At 37.3% G+C, this 22,020-nt stretch overlaps 1 protein-coding gene across 8 annotated transcripts in view; it reads left to right on the top strand.

The window, feature by feature from the left end:
- The window catches only part of COBLL1 (cordon-bleu WH2 repeat protein like 1), a 77,954-nt gene extending 57,644 nt beyond the window's left edge, over positions 1–20,310 (top strand). For all 8 annotated transcript variants that reach the window (XM_088058937.1, XM_088058934.1, XM_014249571.2 and 5 more), the window contains 7 exons: positions 2,518–2,662; positions 3,606–3,674; positions 8,938–9,184; positions 12,209–12,294; positions 13,642–15,245; positions 15,874–16,056; positions 18,792–20,310. In XM_088058937.1, coding sequence (XP_087915063.1) covers positions 2,518–2,662; positions 3,606–3,674; positions 8,938–9,184; positions 12,209–12,294; positions 13,642–15,245; positions 15,874–16,056; positions 18,792–18,878 — 2,421 coding nt within the window. In that variant the 3' untranslated portion in view covers positions 18,879–20,310. The remainder of the gene's footprint in view (positions 1–2,517; positions 2,663–3,605; positions 3,675–8,937; positions 9,185–12,208; positions 12,295–13,641; positions 15,246–15,873; positions 16,057–18,791) is intronic.
- Positions 20,311–22,020: the final 1,710 nt, after the last annotated feature.

Raw genomic sequence — 22,020 nt, 5'->3', positions numbered from 1 at the left:
AAATGTAACTGATAAAGCACTGGTTATCATAGGCAGTTGGTATGACACATGAACACCCAGATGTATATTCCAAAGCTTTGTCAGATATGTCTTAATAACATTATTTTAATTTTTTTCCATCTGTTTAAAGTACTATTTTCACATTACAGCCTTTGTTAGGATTTGAAAGCTCTTAATATTCATATGTTGAATAATTCCTGAGAAAATCTGTTCAACACTTGAACCTTAACTGGAACATTTAGTACTTTCTTGAAATCTCTCTTTGCAAATTGTTTGTTTCTTTGGATGCAAAGGGCAGTAGAAAGGCTTATAAAAATCTTCTAGTAGCATTTGTGCTCTTATGCTGAGAACATTATTCCCCCCCTACACACGCACTTGTTGTGTGCAGAAGGGAACTCTGGTGACATCTGCTCAGCCGAGCGAGCGTGCGCAGAGCTCGGTGCCAGCCGAGTCACTGAGGGAGCCTGTGTGAAGCACAAGAGGTGCAGACCTGGGAACAGGGAAATGTGGCTTTGTGCAGAGCAGAGAGGCTGCAGCCTGAGCACAGCTGCCAGAGAGACTAACACAACTGCCCAACTGCGAGGAGAAAATACTTCAGCCAAAAAAAAAGCCTCATTGGGGGAAATAATATTGCATTTGATATCCTCTCCTGAATACATTCAAAGGCTGAATACTATTAATTATTTTTACTTTTTAAGAACTATTTTGGAACTGTGAATAAGAAATTATAAAAGTGTAAAGTGTTTTTTGTTGTGTGACATTTTAATCTAGAAACTCGTTTGAAAACTACTCAAGCATGCAAGCATTTTTAATTAGGAGTGCTGTGTCCCTATCCTCTGGTGTTCTTAAAAGAACATTTCACCTTGTGCTTTGTGGTTTTGCTCTTAAACCCTGACTTGCTTTGCTGTAAAAAGTTTGAGTTGGTTGCTTTGGCATCAGAATGATGGGTAGAATTGTGTGTATGTTTTTGGGCGGTGGTGCTCCTTATAGTGCAGTATCTGTGGATCTGTTGTACCTGATACCAGGGTGGGACAAAGCAGATGACTGAGGGTGCCCAGGGTGGCTCAGAGGACAGTTTTTTGTTCAAAGCCCTCTTCATTCATTCAGGTATTGTTCTGCAATCTCACGGGAGCTGCCAAACACTGCCTGACAGGCACCTTGTGCTAGTATATTTTCTGTTGTAATTTTCTTTATAGATTTGATTGTATGCAGCCAAATACTCTAGCTTTTGGTCTTTAATATCCCAGTTACTGTGGAATCTTTGGGTATTTGTTCAGTGGTAGCTTTCTAAATGATAAGCATCTTTTTCCATGGAAATTGACACGGTCAACAATTCTATTGTCTGATGTTTTTGAAAGGATTTTCAGTGAAACAAGAATATGTAGGTGTCTTTATGCCTTCTCTGTTCCTTGATATTGTGCTTTGTGAAGTGGGCTGGTTAATTGAAGCACAGAGAAATTCTCTGGAGATGACCCTACACCCAACTGCTGTGTGGATCCTTCTAGACAGAAATGAATGTCACTGCAGGATTTTATTATACTGTTTAGACAAGTTATAGGAATCAGAATTACTACAGAAACAGGCAGCTGTGTTCAGTTCCAAAATACATTCCTTTATTGCTGGGATCCTGAACATTGTCCATTTAGTACATGTGGATATAATTTTTTTCAGCATAAGGCAAACTGTTGTTGAGAATGGCAGGCAAATTTACAACTCCTGTCTTTCTTAGGGAATGTGTTTCTAAAACAGCTTAAAATGCAACTGGACTGCTGTATCATAAAAATATAAGGTGTTCAGCAGGTATCCTTTGTCCATTTTTTAATTGTTTTGATTATTTGTGAATTAAGATTTTTTTACTTTTGCTTACAGTAATGGGGACATTACTATGCTGTAGGTACATCAGTAGGTACTATAACTTCAGTTTTACAACTTACTGAATTTAATTTTGTTAAATAAGACAGTTGTACTTTATAAGTTTTTTTGTTTTGTTTTAAGACAGTTGTACTTGACAAGTTTTGAAATCAGGCATTCCAAAATTTTTTATGAAAGTTCAGGTATTTCAAGGAGGGAAAGACGTTCATAATAATTATGTATACAGGCCAGTTAGGACTGCTGTTGAAAGAATAGAGAAGGAAACACTGTGTTATGTCAGTGTGGTGGGGTGTAGTTGAAACTTCTTTCCACAATGAATTTCCTTTTAGAAAAGATTTATTTTGGGTTTTTAGAATAGCCTTTGGACATAAAAGTATTCAAATTCTTTTGCACCATATGTAACAACTGATTTTCTTTTATTGCTCTATTTTGCACCTCTGTGAATATATTCAATTACTCGAGAAAATCTTTTTTTTTTAAAAACAGCTCCTTGGAGGAATTAAGATGAAAAACACAATATGTTTGGTAGTATGTTCTCTCTTTCCCAAATATATATTATAAATACTTTTGGAGAATAATTACTGGAGCTATTTCACTATTTTTCACCGATTGCTAATAATCTTCCTGCCCTGTCTCCCTTGGCAGGCCCCTCTGGGATTAGTGCGGAAAGGCTCCCTGCCGCTCAGTGACACTGCTTCCGTGAACTCCTCTCTGCGCAGGATGAAGCGCAAGGCGCCCTCACCACCCTCTAGAGCACCAGAAGATCAAAGTGAAAGCAGTAATGAGCCTGGTAATCTTTTTATGCTGTTTAATTGGAAGGCAACAGAAAGTATAGCTGGCTAAACATTAAAGTAATGCCACCTCATGAGATAAGAACCTCAAGCGAGCAACCACAAAACTGTGAAAGCAAAGAATAAATTTACTTTTGCTACCTCACCAACTGGGGAAGCCTGAAGCAGCAGCTGGGCAGAGACACCCAAGTGGGAACACCAGCACCACACAGCTCGGTGCCAGACGATTGCCAAACCTGCTCCCTTCTCTCTGTGTCAGGGATTCACACAGGTGTATTTACAACAGTGCTTTGATCTCTCCCACTGCAGGGCAGGAATCTCCAGCACTTCCCATAAGATGCCTCCCAAGTCTATCACAGGCATATATTATCTGAACACAGGTGTTCCACTTGTCAAACACACAAGATTAAAGAGCAATTAATATCATATATGTGGGGTTTTGCACCCCTACTGCAAGTCACTTGAGTGTGATTACAATCCTCACCAATCTTCTGTTGTTTTCCCACAAGTGTGAGAAAGAGAGGTATTTAGAGCATGCAGAACAGGAAAAGACACAGACAGTACCAAATTAATTATAGTTAGGTTAAGTATAGAATTGTGTTACTCAGGTGGACTGCTTGGGTGGGGAGAAAAGATTAGCTTCTCTGGATCAGAGAGAGTGTAATAGCAAATGGACTGACTAGAAATACCATAGAGAAAGTCCACTTGTTTTTTTTTTTTTTGTAATTCTTCCTTTTGATCAAAAATTCAGTTTTCTGGTTCAAAAATACCTAAGAGTTGAGATTAAAATATCTGGAAAATGTGACAGTGAGCACTAGTTGCTTCAGAGGAGTTTCTTGAAGGAATCACTAGTCTGTATGACCACAATCTGACATTTTATCTGCAACTTTTGTTGGTGCAGAAACTAAGAGGTGATAAGGGTTGTTGCTTCACTTTTTGCAGTAACAGAGTCAACAGAATCAGCCTCCAGTAAAGCGGAAGGAAGAGCCACTGAAATGCAGCCTGAAACAGGTTGGTTCTATCTACAAAAGTATTGATAAAATTTATTTAATAGCAAGTCGCTATAATTCATAGCAATAAATTACTATGCTATAGATGTGTCATAAGTATAGAACTAATTTTAATGCTTCAGATCAATTAAGTTTTCCTTTGAACTAAAAATAGGGCTTTCTAAAATAAGGGTATTTTACCTTTGTTGTCTACAGACATAAATACAATATGTTTTGTTTTGGTATCTGTGTTTTACATTTAATAAACTAAACATTATCCCTGTTTTCTCTCCTTCCTAACAAGTTACAGAGAAGAACTATCCAGAATTTCTGTGATTTTTTTTTTTTTTTGTACATAACAAGCTTTCCAAAAGCTGAAGCCCAGTGTTGTTTTTAGAGTCCTGCCTTGTGCTGCCCTTGACCTGCATAACGTAGGGGCAGGAGCAAATCTGTGCCTGGCTTTTGGTTGGCATCTGAACAGCCTTTGAAAACATAAGTTGTAAATCTAAACTGAATGCATAAATAGTTGTTTATACATTAAATTATTTGTTGGGTGCTATGGGAAAAATGTGATATATGAAAGTATAGCTGTTTAAAATACAATTATTTAGCTGCTGAACATAATGCTTTTTTAAATTTATGCAGTTTGTACTGTGAAATACTGTTGTTTGTAAGCACCAGACTGTAGGGTTCAGTTACAAGATACAACATCTAGAAGTCTTCTAAAATTTGAAAAAGCTTTTAGAATAATCAGTGCCAGTGCAGTCTGAAAGAATAACTCTTCAGTGCATTTAATAAGAGTGAAGTATATAAATGCTAAGCCTGTGGAGTGCCACTGTCATTATATTAGGCTAAGCACTCAGTTACTGTGCTAGTTGACAGGAATTTTTAAGTAGTTTTCCAGCTGTTTTATTCTGGATGCCAGTCAAATTGTTTGGAGTGGTAAAACAAAAATGTACCACAAGAGCTGAAAAATCATCTGCTAGGATGCTAGGTGTCTGGCAAAGGGGGAAAAATAAAAAATCAGTAATCAGTAAACTTGGGCTTGGTTTGTATTTAGGGGAATTCATGTAAATTATTGGAAAAGACATTAAGTAGAAGCAATATGTAACATAATAAATGGGAGTATGAACCTATACTGTGGAGCCTGGGGTTGAAGATCTAACAAAGTTGTAACCTTACCTTGTCCTAGATGTTGTAGCAGATGAAACAGAATAATCAATTCTGAGTGAGTGGTTTGTTTATTAGTACTGAATTTTGTGTGCTGAAAACTGTATCCACATGTAATGGGTCTAAGATGAGTAAGTGTATCATACTGTGATTTTAAATCAAGTTCTTTTGTTTTCTTGTACTTGTTTCTATCTTAAGATTGTTGATCTGTGCTAGAATTTTTGCCTTTCCCATCATTGTAATGTCCAAGTGCTGTGTAGATAAACAACCCTGCACAAGAAATGGCTTATTTATTTTTCCATAGGTTTAGAAACTTCTGCTTGAGGCATTTGAGTCCTATAATTAAATATTTTAATTTAAGCTGTAATGGAAAGAAATAAAAAAAGGTACTGGGCTTAAAGCAGCCTGTGTTGAGCCCTTGGATTTACCTTTGCAGTTAGTGACAATCTGGTTTTCCTTGTGTCTTCACGCAGTGCCCTTTGCTGAAGACTTAATGTAAAGCAGTTTTTTTAAATGTACATACAAGTCACATAAAAGAACTTCATCAGTTTTTTTGTTTTTTTTTTTTTCTCATGGGATACTGCTGCTCTCTGGTGGCATCTCTGAAACTGTCGTGAGGCCTGTGTATAAAGGGTCCTTTTAGCAAAGCCCCTAATGCCATGAGAACCAGTATTAACCTGCAGCAAAATCAGATGCAGTACACCTGTCCTATTCCTAGTCTGAAAATTATCCATGTTTGGATATTGTTTTAAATGGATAAAATAGTTCAGTATCACTTAAATTGAGAAGTTGGACATAATTTTAACTTTACAAAAACCCAGGAGTTCCTTACATATGGATTCATATTGCTTCAATTGTCAGGCGTCTGGGAAGTATTGTAAGTGAGTTTTTGTTTGGTTGTGACTGGCATTCCAGAGTGGTTCTGTTATGCAGTGGTACTTCTGCAAACAAGCAAAAAACCGTAAGCTGCAAATACAGTGTTACCTTTTGCTCTAAAATGAGCCATTGCAAATGTTCAATTTGGTGTCTGTTAGCCATGCACTACTTAGAAACACGTATATTAAGTGTAGCTATATAGTATGGAACAGGCAACATTTCTCTTGTGAAATGACAGTTTTCCCATGGTGTAAAAACAGCGTGTACCTTGACAAAAGTAGTTTGAAGACACGCATCTACCAGCATAAGCATTGGCAGAGAAGTAATGTGAACATTTGGAATTATAAACAACAATTATCTTTATCAATTATGATTTTGGTTCACCTTCCCAAAGTTTAATTAATGCTTAATCTTTAGTTTTCTAGGGAACGTGGTAAAACAGTATTCAAAACAAATTTTGAAATTAGAGATTTTTAGAGAAGTTTCCATCAGACAAATCCCTGGATATAATCCTATTGGTTACAGTATTTCTTAAGCACCTTGTTGGGGGCTATAGAGTCAAGAGCAGATTTGCAGGATGTAGTTAGGCTTTCCGGCTCTGGTGCTTATGAGTGAGAGCTCACAGAGTAGCACTGTTCTCTGCTGGGCAAAGGGTATTCTTTCTGCTCAGAACAGACTTGCAGTTGGCATGTCAGTCATCAGGGATGTGTGTATATATATATGTGTGCACACTTCTCTATATATCTACCTTCACAGTGACACACTGTAACTCTGGCTCTATTGGTTTAGGGCTACTTAAGACCCAGTGACAAATGTTTGAAAAGAATAAACTATATGCAAGTAGAAATGCAATTTATATTACGTGTGGAACTATGGATAGGGTGTATCAGCAATAAGACAACAGTATATAGCCAGTTCTTCCCAGAAACATGTTGCATATGAAAGTTACAGACTGAGGGTTTGGAAACAAATCAGAATCTGAACTGCTGCCCTAGGGAGTTACCTGCATGACATAAGTGAAGGATGGTTGTTAAATGTTGTTTGTGTTCAAATGTATTCAGATTTTATTCTGCTGCAGCAGTGACAGCCTGGGTCTGGAATGAGACCCAGTAACAGATGAAAATCCACTAGCAAGCAAGGCTGATCTTATGCTGACAAATGAGGTAGAGCATTTTTGAAGAAGTGTGAGGGCTGTTGTTTTTGTTTGGTATTATCCATTTGTAGGTCAGTTTAGTCCACCCCAACGCTTGGAAGTGTTTCTAGCACAGCAAAGAACAGACTTTCACATAGCAGGAATGTCAGGAATGTCTCCTACAAACCCAAGCTAAGTTTCCATCCCAGGAGTATAGATACAACTCAGCCTTTGTTACACTCCTCTCCAGAGTAAAAGCAGCAGAGAAATGACAGCAGTGCCTGGGCACAAAGCCATAGCAGCTCCAAAATGCTTCCATTTCTCTTGTCAGAGTCCTGGATATTCTTTGTTGTATAATTCAGGTTTCCATAGAGTATTTAGACTGAAAATGTCAGTCTTTGTTCCTGTAGCTGGTGATGGCTCAGGCCCATGGCATAATAGGCCTCACCAGTGAAAGAGGCAATGTTCTAGAGAGCCATTTATGGGCTGTGGGACAATCTGAGCTGGTTTAATATTTGCTCACATCCTGCTGTGCTTTGTTTGTTCATTTTGACATATATATATAACTTGTCACACATGACATCATACTGCCATAACTAAAATGATCCCCCAAAGTATGAGGCTGCTGGGTATGAGTTTTCCGTAGGTGGAAAAGGGGTTGGTGGATGATGAAAGGAAGAGAAGGCCCTTATGACTAGTAAACCTGTGGGAGTCCCTGTAGTACGAGTATGACGTATTTGTATGTACCTGGGCTGAAACCACATGGAACGAGCTCACCCGCACCACTTTGCAGTCTTGCCTTTCTTTCCTTGGGGACCTAAACTGCTTCTGCTTTCAGCTCTATGTCAGGTGTTGATCACATTGCGTAATGTGTAACTACAAAGCACTGTTACAAGATTGCAATATAAAGCCAAGAATTAAATAGTAAAATGTTTGGCTTTTGTAGTTTTCTGTAACTCTGAAGGAGTAGCTTTGGTTTTACTGAACTCTTAACTAATGACCTTATTGTAAACATCAAGGTTTTTGTTCTGTACTGAGCCTTTCTCCAATATAGACATCCTCTCACTACTTTTCTGTAACACTGTACATCTCTAGAGCTGCTGGAAGCATTGTGGAATACCAGCTGCTAAAAATGTCTGTCTAACTGCTTGTTTTGTTTTGTTTTTGTACTCTGGGATCTGTGAATTCCCAGTATTCCTTTTTGTTTTCTTTGTTGACTTTGGTTTACACTTGGAAATTTATTGATACCACTTAGACTGAAACCTGATTGTCCAAGTGCAAGGCTTGTTCCTAACAGGTGTCAGTGCACCCAAAGCTGATAGGAGTACCCCAGTCAGGTGTACTTATTAGTTCAAATTTAACTACACCGATTTATCTGTGTCCTAATCCAGCAACTCAACCTTTTAGTTTAACTATGCTCTGGCTGCAAATGTCAATATTTTTATAGATTAGCACTTTTCCGTGAACTTTATTTTTCTACTCTAACATGAAGCTACGCACAAGACACTGTAATACACTTGTGACGGTTATGGGAAATTTTTGATAGTGATAATGAAACTTGTTCAAACCATGGGCAAAATTGATATTTGTGTTACTCTTTAGTTCTTGAAAATTCCTACTATGATATAGAGGAACTGTGTGTTTTAAAACTCTCTGGAGAGCTAATGGAAGTACAAGAAGTCTGGGTAAAAGCAACAGTCCACCTCCATTAAATTTGGGGTTGTGAGATGAATAAAAATATATTTAACAATCTTAATTCAATACTTGGATTAAATATGGAAAATGTTTCACAGTAGGTAGAGATGCAGAACCAGATGGACAGTAGCATAGTGGTCAGCATATTCTTGTGTCAAGAGGGAGAATTGAAAAGAACCAGAGAATTCTGTGAAGTCTGGATGATTCTCTTTTTTAAATTATTTTTTCAAAATTTATCTGAATTATGAAAAAAAGTCAGTTTTCCTTCTTCAAACTATTTAGGCTGACTTGAGCAGTCCCTTTTAATATACAGCCTGCATTTCGAGTTGTGGGTTGGTTTGGATTTTATTGGTTTGGGGGTATTTTTACTTTCCTTTCCTTTTTTTTTTTTTTTTTTTTTTTGTGAGTGTAGATGTGTACAACCTGGAAGAAATTGATGAAAGGGAAGAGATAGGTGTGCAACAAGGAGAGGACAGTGGAAGTACCAATACCTCTCCTAGGATAGGAGAGGTTACTGCAGCCTTCAGCTCTGCTGAGGTACCACTGGAAAATGACAAAAATGATCCTGCTTCATCAGCTCCTGTTCCTGGCAGTGTTCCCACAGACAACTTGCAAAGCTTCAAGGAAGAAAAACAAGAAAATATGAGCACAGATGGCAAGTAAGTACGTTTTGTGACAAAGAAAGGAGCATTGGGGGGACAATGGGGGAGGCAAATAAAATGCAGAGTGCTGTTTCATTGTGAAGCACAGAACAGAGAATTGTGAGAGAGGAATGAACTTTAATGTGCTTAGCTTTCATTGTAGCACTCGTTTGTGCACAGTAATTCATGAAGCTTTCCAACAAAAATGACAATGAAATGTTCTGCAGTCTATTCTATTTAATCTTCCCTTTCCTTACTACTCAAACAGCTGGAGCCCAGAAAAGCTGAACCCAGCTCTAAAATGCCCTAGTGTGTTTACTAGAGCAGCATGCTGCAAAAAAATTTGGATTGATTAGTTAAATGAAAATATACAAATTCATTCTTGCAGATGGGGGACAATAGATACATCAGCCTTTTCTGTTCTTTTGGGCGTGATTCTTATTGCCTGCATGTTTGTTTTTGCTTTAATTTTTATTTTTTTCTTTTCCTTATATGTGGTCTTGACCTGTCTCAATCCATTTGCTCTCAGGAAAACAAGTTAATTCAGCTTTTTTAACGAATAAACACATTAGTTTCCTTAACTGCTCTTTTTCCCTTCTGGTGATGCTGTACCTTTGCCCTTCAGCATGTTTGTTAAACTGCCTGACTCAGCAGGTTTCCAACATGAGTTAGTGCCTGCTTGAAATAAATGTTGATTGTCCAGAGAAGTCCCATTGTGTTAATGTAATTCACTATTTCTCTGTTCCCTGGGGCAACTAAGCTGGCTACTGTTCCCAAATTAAATTGAAAGAACTATTTCGATTATTGTACTGAAGCCAAAACGTGTGACTGCCCTAGTAGCCAAGAACTTTCAAGGTAGTAAAGAGAGGTTTAACTTGTATTTGAAGGGACGTTTTTGTCAGTCCAAAGCCAAATGTGGCTTTGCAAAAGTCTTTGATACTCTGTCCTGGGAAATATTGTCCCGGTTGCTTGGATGTTTCTCTTTGGGTATCTAATAAATTGTCTTGAATTTGTAATTTATCAGGCCTGTGTTATGGGGCCAGTTTGCCTAATTGTCCAGGGTATGTTTCTTTCCCTTCCTCCCTATGCATTGGTAGTAACCTTTCATGTCTTACAGTCCTGGTGACAATCAGCTAGAAGATACTGCACTCTGGCTTTAGAGTTTGGCAATTGCTTCCTGAGATATCTTGGGGATTCCAAAATGAGGAGTAGAATTTCTCTGACATGATATTTCTGGAAAACTTCAGATCATTGTGATCTTATATATAAGATCTAGTTACTATGAGAAGTGTTTTTTTAAATCAAACCAGAGATATATGCAAAATATTCCAGTCAAAACCACTAATTACTATTGTGATGCTCCGTGGTGTTTTGGGGCTTTTGGGTTTGGTGGGTTTTGATTTTTTTAAAATTCCTATTAAAAATCTAGTTCAGCTTGTTGTTAAAAGTTTTAGCTCAGTCACCCAGCTGTGTTAAAAGGAATGGAGCTAAGCAAGAGTACAGAGTGCAGGACTGAGCTTTAACCTTCCAGCAATAATTTTGAAAGCATGTGCTCCTGTTCAGTGGTTTATGGCACACTTACAGTATGTTTGGGACTATACAGGCAACAAGAGCATGGATGGTTGTTGAGAAATGTATCATTTTCAATGATTCAAAGGAGGTGTGGCAGCTCAAGGCACTGATTCTGACAACTAATGCATTTGATGTGGCAAATAATTTGGAATCTTCACAGTATACCAGTATTTCTAACTAAATATTATAAAAATATCTTGAACAAAGTTTGATGTTTTAATAACTTTTTATTAAGAAATTATTTTTGCCTTTTTCACTTACCTTTTGAGGCCAAGGACTTAATATGCCCCACCCTGCCCCCAAAAAGATGAGCTGTTTATTCAGCATTTTTGCAGTTCACTTGTCCCCCATGAAATGAGTGAAATAGATATTGTATGCATTTCCAAGATGTTTAGTATGCAAGTGTGTTTCTTTGCTGTTCTCAAGATATTTCTTGAAAGGGACTACTTTGAGAAGTCTGTACTGCTCAGTTCATGGGTTCATACACAGCCAGTGTCTCATGCAGCGTGGTGGGGACAAAGTCAGGGATACATTTTGGATTGGGGTGTGTCAGAACACTTTATTATGAGTGAAAAGCATTGTGGCTTCACTGGAATGGAGTTGCTATTGGAAAGGTATCGCATCTCACCGGAGCTTATCTGGCTCTATCACTTGGGCCTGCGACAGGAGTGGGTCACACCTCAGGAGCAGGATGACCCCAGGTGTGACTAGAGCACTCACTCTACAGCTTTTTGGCTGTCAGTCTGTGCTCTGAGGAGACAAGGACGAGAGGGAAGTCTTTTGCATGGGATAATAGAGGATTTATTGCTCTGGGGAATCTCGGGGGCAAAAGACAGAAAAGGCGAGCGTGCAACAGCTGAAATAGGGAGGCGGTTCAAAGGGAGGGTACAAAGCATCAGCTGATCAGGGATATCCTGGGGAGGGTAAAAGGCAGGGTTCACAAAATCATCATCCGGTGAGGGAGGTAGGGGGGGAAAGTTGGGTCACATGGACTAATCAAGCAGTTTAGGGGATTTCCGAAGAGGAATTCCAAGCATCCAGTGGGCCTAAGACAGATTGACAGGAGACTCAGGGTAGATTGACAACATGGGGTGGCAGGGTCTCATTTGGACCAAACCCTAAGTTTGGTTTGGTAATAACTGAACATACTATTAACGAGAAACACACTGCAACAGAAAGTGGCTTGCTCAAACTGCACGTGTAAACAAAAGGAGGGGGAGAAGAGAAAGGAAGACTGATCATCTGCTTACACAGAAGCAAGTAGAGCTGCATGTCATTTTGGTAAAATATCATGGCAGCATTTCCTCATGTTTTTTTTAAAAAAAATTGATTCTGTCGAGTATTCCAGTGTTTGGCAGAGTGGTTCTGTCCATCTGTGTTTGGAGAATATTGCCAGTTCTCTTGCATCATTTCTTGTGTTTACTGAAATGAATGATACCAGCATATTTAATGTACTGTTGTGCTTTGCAGAGGACTACAGACTAAAATAAGCAGTGAGGATGATGGATTTCAAACAGACAGGAAGCTTAAAATTTTAGATGAAAATAAAACTGATGGTGAGTAGTTCCCACTTGTTAATACTTGAAGCTTGAACTTTTCTAATCATTTGAAGAAATAGTTATATAGTGAACTCTTGAATTGTTATCATCAGATTATTTTCTTTACATGTGCTTTAGCTCTAGTGTATTTTTTTGAGATGATGTGGCAAGAATTGGCTGCAGTTTTGGGTTTTTTTGGGTTTGTTTTTAATATAATTTTGTTTTAGCAGTAGTTAAAGCTGCATCGTGCTGTTATAGGATGGTGTGGGTGGGACAGTGCTGAGGAGGGGTGGCTGGACACAAAGGTAATCCTGCCATGTGGGGTGACATGGCTTCCACATCCCACTGGGGAAGAAGAAGCCATCAGTTGTTCTTTGCTTATGAAATTAGGGTGAGTTTTCTACATGAAAACGCAAATATTTTTAGGCACAAATAAAAGAAAGTGACACAGTGATCTGAAGCAAAATGACGACATCCTGTGCATCTAATGGGTCATAAATTTCTCTGTGGATTTAGCGATCTGAGTGATTTATTTTACTCTTTTGTGAAACTGATTTTCAGATTTATATGTTGGGCCTTCTATAGTCTTTTACACTCAGTACACCTCTGTTAATAAATCATAACAACACAAGTCCTTTGTATATGTGATATAAATTTTAACTGCCATTTTATAGCATTCATGAAATGAGGATTTTTATCCCCCCCACAAAATACCACTCCCATATAACCATTCCTGAAGAATTTAATTTTTTCCAATCTTGTGTTTAAAACAATTTGACTAAAATATTCATGTGTTTGGGAGATGACCACATGTTTAGTCCAGGGGTAGAAAACTGAATTACCAGACCAACTAAAGCATAGGAAAAATAGGTTTGGCAGATTGCTCTTGTCCATATGTTTTTCAGTTGTTTCCTTGTACAAATATGTAAGGTGTAGTTGACAAGATTTGTAACACTAAAACTAAAGAAGCCACAAATATGTGGAACTAAATAAAAACAGCATCTAACTTGATATTGAGTAGTCCTTGAGCTCTTGAGTCACTGATGCCTACCTATATAATGAATTGAAATGCATTAGCACTTTCTAAATTGGTCTAGACTAGTTTTTTCTATCAAGTCAATACATAGCATCTGTAACCTGTTTATTAAGGAAGAATACCTGAATTAGAATACAATATTTGGCAATATTAGTCAAAAATGAATATATCTTTAAATAGCCTTTAAAAGAGAAAATTGGGGAAAATGTTAGCATCAGTGAGATGCTAGTCATTGTTATTAAATAGCACTGAATGCAGAGTGTCATGATGGAAGTAATTGAATCTTTCTGGCATTTTTATTAATTCTGGAATCTTTCTTTAACTTAAAGATCACAGTGATACAAAACTCCTTCCAGCAACAGAAGAAGGGAAAGAACTCGAGACAGCTGAAATTAAAACAGTAGATTTTAGAGAAAATAACAAGCTTGAAGTTGACAGACTATCAAACTGCCAGGCATGTAAAAATGACATCTCTGTAAGTCATAGGAATTATCCTCAACTGATTTCAGAAAAGCAAGATGACAAAACAAATCAAACTGGCTTGGACACAGTAAAAACTCAGGATGTTGGAATCCAGACTTTGGATAGCAATTTGGGAAGGACTGCGCAGAAGGAAATGATTGTTCCTCAGGGTGTTGAATCATCCACATTTAGAGAGCTGGTCCCTCAACATAACAGAGAGAAGAACAACTCCCTTGTTCAAGTGATGCATCAAGAGAGTGAAGATACTTCAGTAGAACAAAGTCTTGAGACACAAGAAGTTACTCATAAAAAAGTAATTCCAATAAAAGACCAGAGTCACATCTGTATAAATGGTAGTGATTTTGCTTCACGAGAAACAACTGCTGAAACTCCAGATGACTCTTCTGTGAAAGGTCACCCTTTTTATAGACAGGACACCAAACCTAAACCCAAACCTGCTAATGAAATTACAAGGGATTACATACCAAAAATTGGGATGACTACTTATAAGATAGTGCCTCCAAAATTCTTAGAAATGATGAAGAGCTGGGAATCAGAAGTTCTATCAGATCACAAGGATCAAGAGGTGTCTACTTTGGAAGACCCCAGAGAATTAATAGTGCAAAGGGAAATTCTTCATCTGTCAAAAAGTGTGGGTCCTTTACAGGTTGGTTCACAAAATGAAGCTGCAGCGGCAAATGGTCCACTGCAGAGAGTGAACAACGTTTCTGAACATACTGTGACCTCTGGAGCTGACATTACTACCGAGAACAACCAGATGGAAAGAGAGTCTTTCAAGCAGCGTGTCCCACTGATGCTAAACTTGGATAATACAAATGCTTCTTCTGAGACTCAGGACAAGTCAAATGCATTAAGTCCATTAAGTCCTACAATGAAGCCTAGTTCTTTTTATCTGCAGATGCAACGAAGAGCTTCAGGTCACTATGTGACATCTGCAGTTGCCAGAAGCACAGTTTGTGCTCCTAATTCAATTCAAAGTGAAGTTAAGAATACAGAGATGGGTAAAAAAATCTCATCGCCTGATTTGACTTCTTTGGCTTTACAAAAAACGAGTGTTCCCTCTCCTCCTGCCGATCGAGAAAATGCTGATGATGGAAAAAACACTGAATCTTCCACTTCTCCTGTTAAAAGCAGTAAGCCTTTAAGTTTTCCCTCCTGTCCTCCAGCACCATTGAATCTAAAAACTCTTAGAACTTTTGCAGTTCCAAAGCCGTACTCAAGTTCAAGACCATCCCCTTTTGCTCTAGCTGTCTCATCTGCAGTCAAAAGGTCACAATCATTCAATAAGACACGTACAATCACTAGCCAGGCACCAAGAGAGGAATTTCCAGTGGAACACTCCCCTGTCCCTTTGGCAGCTGGATTCTCCTCAGCTACCTCCGTGCCTGAAGTGAAAAGTCCTTCCTTACAGACCATAACAGCGGGGTCACAAAATAGTCAAATGGATAAGGTAAACTTTATTTGTAATACTAATTGACTGGACCCAGTGCCATCAAGTGCAGCCAGTGTAAAGGCGTGTTTCTGAACTGCTCCCTGGTCAGAAAGCGCTGTAATTGTGCAGGGAGAACACCCTGCGGTGTCCACCAGTAACACAGCATTCTAATGAAGTGCAGGAGTACAGGGAATGTTAAAAATGAGAGCAGCATCATTCAGATGATTGGAAATAATAATTTCCTGCCATAATTAGCATTCCCTGCTTTAAAGAACTGTAAATTAAATAGTCATTTATTCTGTGTAGTACTTACTTTTATGTTTGAAGCACTTACGATTTGTTCTTTATAGTTCTGTGTGTTGGTTTCTTAAATTTAATTCTGAATGGCGTGATCCATTCGCCTTCAGATAGTCATGCCACAAGCACACTTGAATGAAAAGATAAAGTTTTGTTGGCATAATTACTTGAGAGAAACTATGTGCTATGCTGGAAGTGTGGCTGATCTCAGAAATCTTGAACCAAGCAAACACTAGAACAGCAGCAGTTTGCTATGCACCCTTGTGCCAGGTTGATTCAGATTTCCATTTATAACTAATTCAGATTAAAATTTTTTGGCTTCTTTTCCTTCCACTTCCTCCCTTTATAGAAAGGCAGCCATGTGCACAGTGAGCAGAAGAGTCAGGCGCAGTCAGGTGCTTCCCCTGACCACCCACACCCTGTCACTAAGAGACAAACCGCGATGACGCTCCCGCGCGCTGACCCCGAACAGATCCACCAGAGCTTGCTGGCTGCAATCCGCTCTGGAGAAGCTGCTGCCAAATTGAAAAGGGTGAGTTTTCATCATTGCATCCAAAACAAAGAACTCATGGTACTTCCTTCAAAATTGCCGTACTAATGCCTGATTCTAAAAGCAGTTAGTTTTGGCACATACTGCTGCCATGAGGTCTCTTAAAGGTGGGAAGGGAGGTGGGGAAGAGGGTCAGCTTTGCAGAATAAACTGGTGAATGCACCCAGAGAGCTTCAAATGTCTGTATTTTCTTACAGTACAAATGTAATCAAAATCTTCCTGAAATGAAATGGAAATCTCTAGGTTATCAGTTAAGTATCTCATCCATAAAATCTGTCTTGTGTGTGTTTACATGGTTTGAAATGGTATGGTTTTACAAACCTGCTGAGCAGCTTTGTTCTATACCTGAAGTGGCTGCAACTTTTGGAGGCAGATAACACACAGTTCTGAAGGCTATTTTCCTATTTATTAGACTTTATCAGGTCCTTAATCTGTTAGGCATCATAACTAAGATCTCTCTCAATGTTTTGTCAACAGTCCTGGAAGGACCATCTTCCCTCACCCTACTCTGGTTAAAAACTTTCTCTCCTGAAATTAACCTACATATCTCTCATTGTGTAAAACAGTCACATTTCTAAAATCTGTGCTGTTTTAAGGTAGCAACCAGACAATCATAATCCCACAAAGTTTTCTTGACCTCACATTAGTATTTTGCATTCTGTTTTGAGGAATAATTTTTCATTGCAGAAGGTCAAGAAAAATCAGTGTTTTTTGTTTTCCTTCCCTTTTCTGCTTGAAAGAAACTAGTGATGTGTGGTAGGTGGATACAAGGGACATTTTTGTTTGTTTTATGGAAGTCTTTGATTCCCTGGGGTCAGAATCTCACGTAAGTGGTCAGATAGTGGAACATTCCATTTCATAGATTTTTTTTTCAGTGTAGTAGTGCAAGAGCTTCTCTGAGGCTTGTAAATCTCCCATCCTTTCTACAGTGAATAGGAAGACTGGGTTTCCTGGAAAAGTTGCGAGCATGCTCAAGTAGCGTTTGATCTCTAGTCAGTAAAAATGGTATATAACACACTGTAGAATTGCTTCTAACTGCATGTCAATAATCATAATAAAAACAGGATAAGATTAAGCAAATGCTGTATTTTTCAGAATCTGTTGTAGGTAAAATCTGTTGTACCAGAAATACTGTTTGGATTTTATTTGCGTATATTTTTAAGAATATTTTTTTCTTCTAGTGCATAATTACATTCCGAATAATATGACACGTCATTTGTTTATTCATTCTTTTTAATAGAAATGTTCCTAGTTTAGCATTGACCCATATAGTCTTTATCAGTCTAGGTACAAGAATGGCATGGGGAAGTAGGGAGAGAGATAATGACTGAAATTGGTTTTCCCCTCCTTTTCTCTTTTGTGGGTGGGAGATGTGCTTTGTCAGTAAATTACATGTTGAGACTGGGGTGATGAAAGGGCTGTACTTTTTAAGAAGAAATTATAATGATGAAGAAGCTGTAACCATAAAGAAAAGCAGTCTGCAGCACAGAAATCTGAACCAGGCTTAAAAAAACCCCTGGAACACAAACAAAATGCAGTGAAGAACTCACTGAAGTTTTGCCAAGCATAAAATCGTACATGCTGTTCTTTTCACTCTTAGAGTGCATATGCTGTGGTACAGGTATGTCTGACAGCAGAAAGAGATTTTTTTGGCCTACAGCAAATTTAAAAAATAAAGCAAATAAAAACATGGTCTCATTTTATGTTTAACACAGAGAACTGGCCGCAGTAGGACAGGGAAATTAAGCATTTTGTATCAATAAGTTATTTGCACCCAAAAGTGCTTTTGAGAATTGAGAGGACTTGTAGAATGCATACACCTCATAGCTTCCAGTATTGTGCTGCAGTCAGGAAAAGGAGTAATAATCTTATCTGTTTGAATGAGAGATGTCTGTCAGGTGCTTGCTTCTCTTTTTACCTCTTACCATACACTCTCTCCTTGCAGCTCTGACAGTCATTTGAAAAATAAAATCCTGGCACCACTTGCCAAGTTCTTTAATTTTTTTCACTCTCTGTTTTACTTAATACATTGTATGTAGTGCTGAGATCTGTGGCCTTTTGTGTTGCTGGTCTTTCCTGTTCAATAGAGGCCTCAGTAATTACTAACCTAAAAAGGGTCAAGTGAGGTTTCTTTTTAACGATTTTTCTCTTGAGAATGTTTTCATTGTGTTTAGTAAACCGTGTGCTGTGGTATGTGGTTCTTATGGCTGTGGAGCATCTACAGCTCCCATTTACTCCAATTGGAGCTGTTGGGTTATGCAGTTCCACTGAAAATCAGGCTTTGGCTATCTGTGCTAAAAGTGATGGTTTGCTTCTCATAAAAAACATTACCAAGGTATAAAGAAGTTTTAGAAGATTTATTAAGAAATCAGGTCTATTCAACATTTAATAAAAATGTTTGGTTTAGTGATGTTTTTTCAAGTACTACTTTGCTACCAGGTGTGGAGAAGGACTAAAAATTATGTGTCTTTTGAATAGTTACACATAAAATTTTTAGTCAGGATAAAATATGTTCTAAAGTAATGTCTTCTGTTTCTACTTCTGTAGAATATATGCTTAGCTAAGAAATCATATAGGAGGTCTTCCATTGGAATGAGAAAAACACTAAATGAAGTAACAGTGTGTAACTTATTAGAGAAATAAAAATCTGGAAATTTAGCTTAACATTTCTTTAATTTTTTTTCTTTCTTTTTTTTTTTACCCCACCCTGCCTCCAGGTTGGTCCTCCATCAAACACCATAGCTGTCAATGGAAGAGCCAGGCTTAATCCTTTGTATTCTACAGAAGCTAAGGCTAATCCCTAGATATTATACCAAATATTTTGCACTTTACTACTGCTTCATAGGCCAACTTAATACTAACTACAAATTTTTGGAAGTGTAAATGCAAGTATATGTTAATATATTTTTGTCAATGTTTATAACAATGTCAGGCTGGGTCTTTTGATGCCTTGAAAAGATTATTAGAATATGTAAATTATAGTAATATTTTGCCTTTTTCTCTTTATAAAGCTGACTATGCTGCTAAGAAGTTTTAAGACGAGGTGTAGGTGAACTTTGCTTATGATAGAATCAGAATTGAAGATTCTTGATTTTAGCTTTCAAGACTGAACAATATGTAGCACTATGCTGAAATTACAGATTGGAAGCAAGCTAAAAGTTTTAAATCAAATAACTAATTTTCGATTGTGTATTACTTTAACAGATTGTATGAACTTAAATCTACCACATGCTGCCTCCATATTACTTCAGTAAATTAAAATTGTAATTAGTAGAAATCTTAATTCAATGCAATACTTTGTTTCTGTATTAAAAAATAGATGTTTTTGTTCCTGTAGCAGAGAGTAATTGGGATATGTATTTTCATTTTTTTTTTCTTTTTACTCTCCTGTAATTTTTTTTTCCTGGTAGCACGCACACACAAAAAATCGGGACATAAATTATTGGAAACTTTTGTACTATTCAAAACCTTTTCTTAACAGTAGCACTACATGATGTTTCTTAACTGCTCTTTAAATATCTGTATATAGTATTTACCTAGCATCAGATAAGCAATACTTTTTGTGAACTAATTATATCTTTAGTAGTCATCAGCATATAGTCACTAATGCAAAACAAATTCCAGTTTTGATACTTTATGAAATAGAATATTTTTTTCACTACAAGTGTGACTAAAAAATGAACTGCTTTGGACTTATTCCTACAAAATATTTTAATCTTAAAACAGCACAAAAACACATAAATCATGCTTGTATCAGAGAACATCTATTTATAGATTAAGCATTAAATATCAAAATGGGAATATATATTAAAAGAAAATGTTTCATGTTATATTTTATCTATTTTGAGTTTCTTGTAAAGATTATACATTTTTGGGGAGGGGGTGGAAATATGATCGCATTCATGATGAAATAGCTACATTAGGGATGCATGCAGCAATTATTGCCATATTAAAATATTTTTTTGCTGGACTTGATTTAAAATTAAGCAATTGTATTTAGTTTCTATTCTTTAACAATATATATTTTGTACTTTAGAAACATTATGTAACTCAGTTGCAGAAACTGATCTATATGTGCATTTTCAAATTGTTTGCTGCCAGGTTTTTGTGCAATAATCTCAAAGAGGTCTAATTACTTTCCTAGTACAGAGTCAATTACCAGTTTCAAGTTATGGTGTTAACTTAATGCTGAAACCCTTTAATGAATGTTTTAGTAAATAAAAATTCATAAAGAGATCTGATGAACATTTTTTTCATTGCTGTTCTCTCCTGTTTTCTCTCCTGTACCTTAGTCCCTTGTCAATGTGTGTTACCACTTCCATCTTCTCCTTGTTCTTGCCTCCAGTCGAGAGTTCATTCCGAGGGTGGGGGAAGCTCACATGGTAGTTCAAGAGATCTGTTTCAGGGTCTGACTGCAAAAGAAATTTTCAACCCTCACTTGAAAATAGTGAGATAGAAGATATAGATTTCTAGTTTCTAACTGGGGCTTACATTCTAGATTCCACTGTGTCTTGAGAGACAGACTTGAAAATTGTAACTTGCTCCCTGGATTCTAGTCTGTGCTCACTGTGATATTTGGAGTCTGTGTTTTAGGCATTCCTATCCACCATGCTGATCTGTAACTACCAGAGAAGGGGATGCACTTTGAAAAGAGTCTCTTCCTTGTAATTTGGGTATGTGGGGGTAACACGGTTTTTTCCAAATGTTGGTGTTCTCTGCCAAGGTGACCAAAGTTATTTCATAAAGCTTTTTTAATCTCCGTCTGTGTTAATACAAATATATGTGATGTTTCACTTTTTCAAACAAATCAACGAAGTCCATTTTCTTGTTTTGGGGAAAGTTCAAATAACTGTACTTTGTTATTTTCTTTAATTTTGACTACAAAACTGTACTACTGTATGTTTCTTAGTCCCATAAATTAAAAACAAACTACATTTTCATGTGAAATTACCTTTCACACCTGAAGGCAAATATCATCTTATGTGACATAGATTAAAACCATCTTGCTTGAATTTTAGGGTCTCTTCTTTGTGTAACTGAACTTGCTTGATAACTAACTGAAATGTCTACACATGCTATATTACTGTGAAACTCTTCAATGAGACTTTTTGTTACTAGCTGGCGATTTTGTTTAGCAAAACTTTCTCTTTCCCTCTTCTTCCAACATGTGAATGTATGATATTTTTAAATCTTGCTATTGTATTTCTACAGATGCTTTTTTTCTTACACTCTTTTATTAAAGTCTGCTAGAGAAACTCTTGTTGATGAACTTGACGTGTTTATTCATTATTCAACCATAAAAATATTTCTGCTCAAGTAACAAATAAGTGTTTCTAGTAACTGCAAGCCCAAGCTAGACAGCATTTAATTTTTGTTGTGAATACCTTACATTCAGGGTAAACAGACTATTTTTTGAGCTCAAGAATACTTACAGTTTGGACAATGTGTATCACAGATGTCTTCCAACAGGTGGAATCTGGTTATATTTATATAGATTTATATATATATTATATATATTTATATAGATCTATAGATTCTCTTATAATCCCCTTGCTTTTGCATGGCAGTCAAAATGTATAGGAATGAAAGTCAGGGTACTGAAGAAAATGAAATGTCAGTGTAATTGTCCAGACAAAACAGCAAGCCCCAGTGAAGGTGCCTTATGACCTACTGGTACCAGTTCTTTGAAGAAGCAGAAGGTATCCATATAGCACAGTGCACAGCCCAGACTCCAGGGCTTTCAAGTTAAGGAGGGCTAGCAAAGCAAAGAGAGGTAGTAAAAATTATCTTAGCAATTATAGAAGATACATTTTTAAATGTATTCTACAGAAGAATAAAATTAAGACTACAGATGTAACTGGAGAATGGAGAAATGGAGATGCTGGGACAGCATCACCAGATAACTTTTGGAAATAAGTGACTAAAGATTGTAAGGCCAAAGTAAGA

This window comes from Pseudopodoces humilis, chromosome 8 (genome assembly GCF_049639895.1).
Source record: "Pseudopodoces humilis isolate 2021_Gansu_Grassland_sample_001 chromosome 8, ASM4963989v1, whole genome shotgun sequence".
NCBI classification, from domain to species: Eukaryota; Metazoa; Chordata; class Aves; order Passeriformes; family Paridae; genus Pseudopodoces; species Pseudopodoces humilis.
The sequence above is the reverse complement of the archived record's forward strand: the minus strand, read 5'-3'. Positions and strand labels throughout refer to the sequence as shown.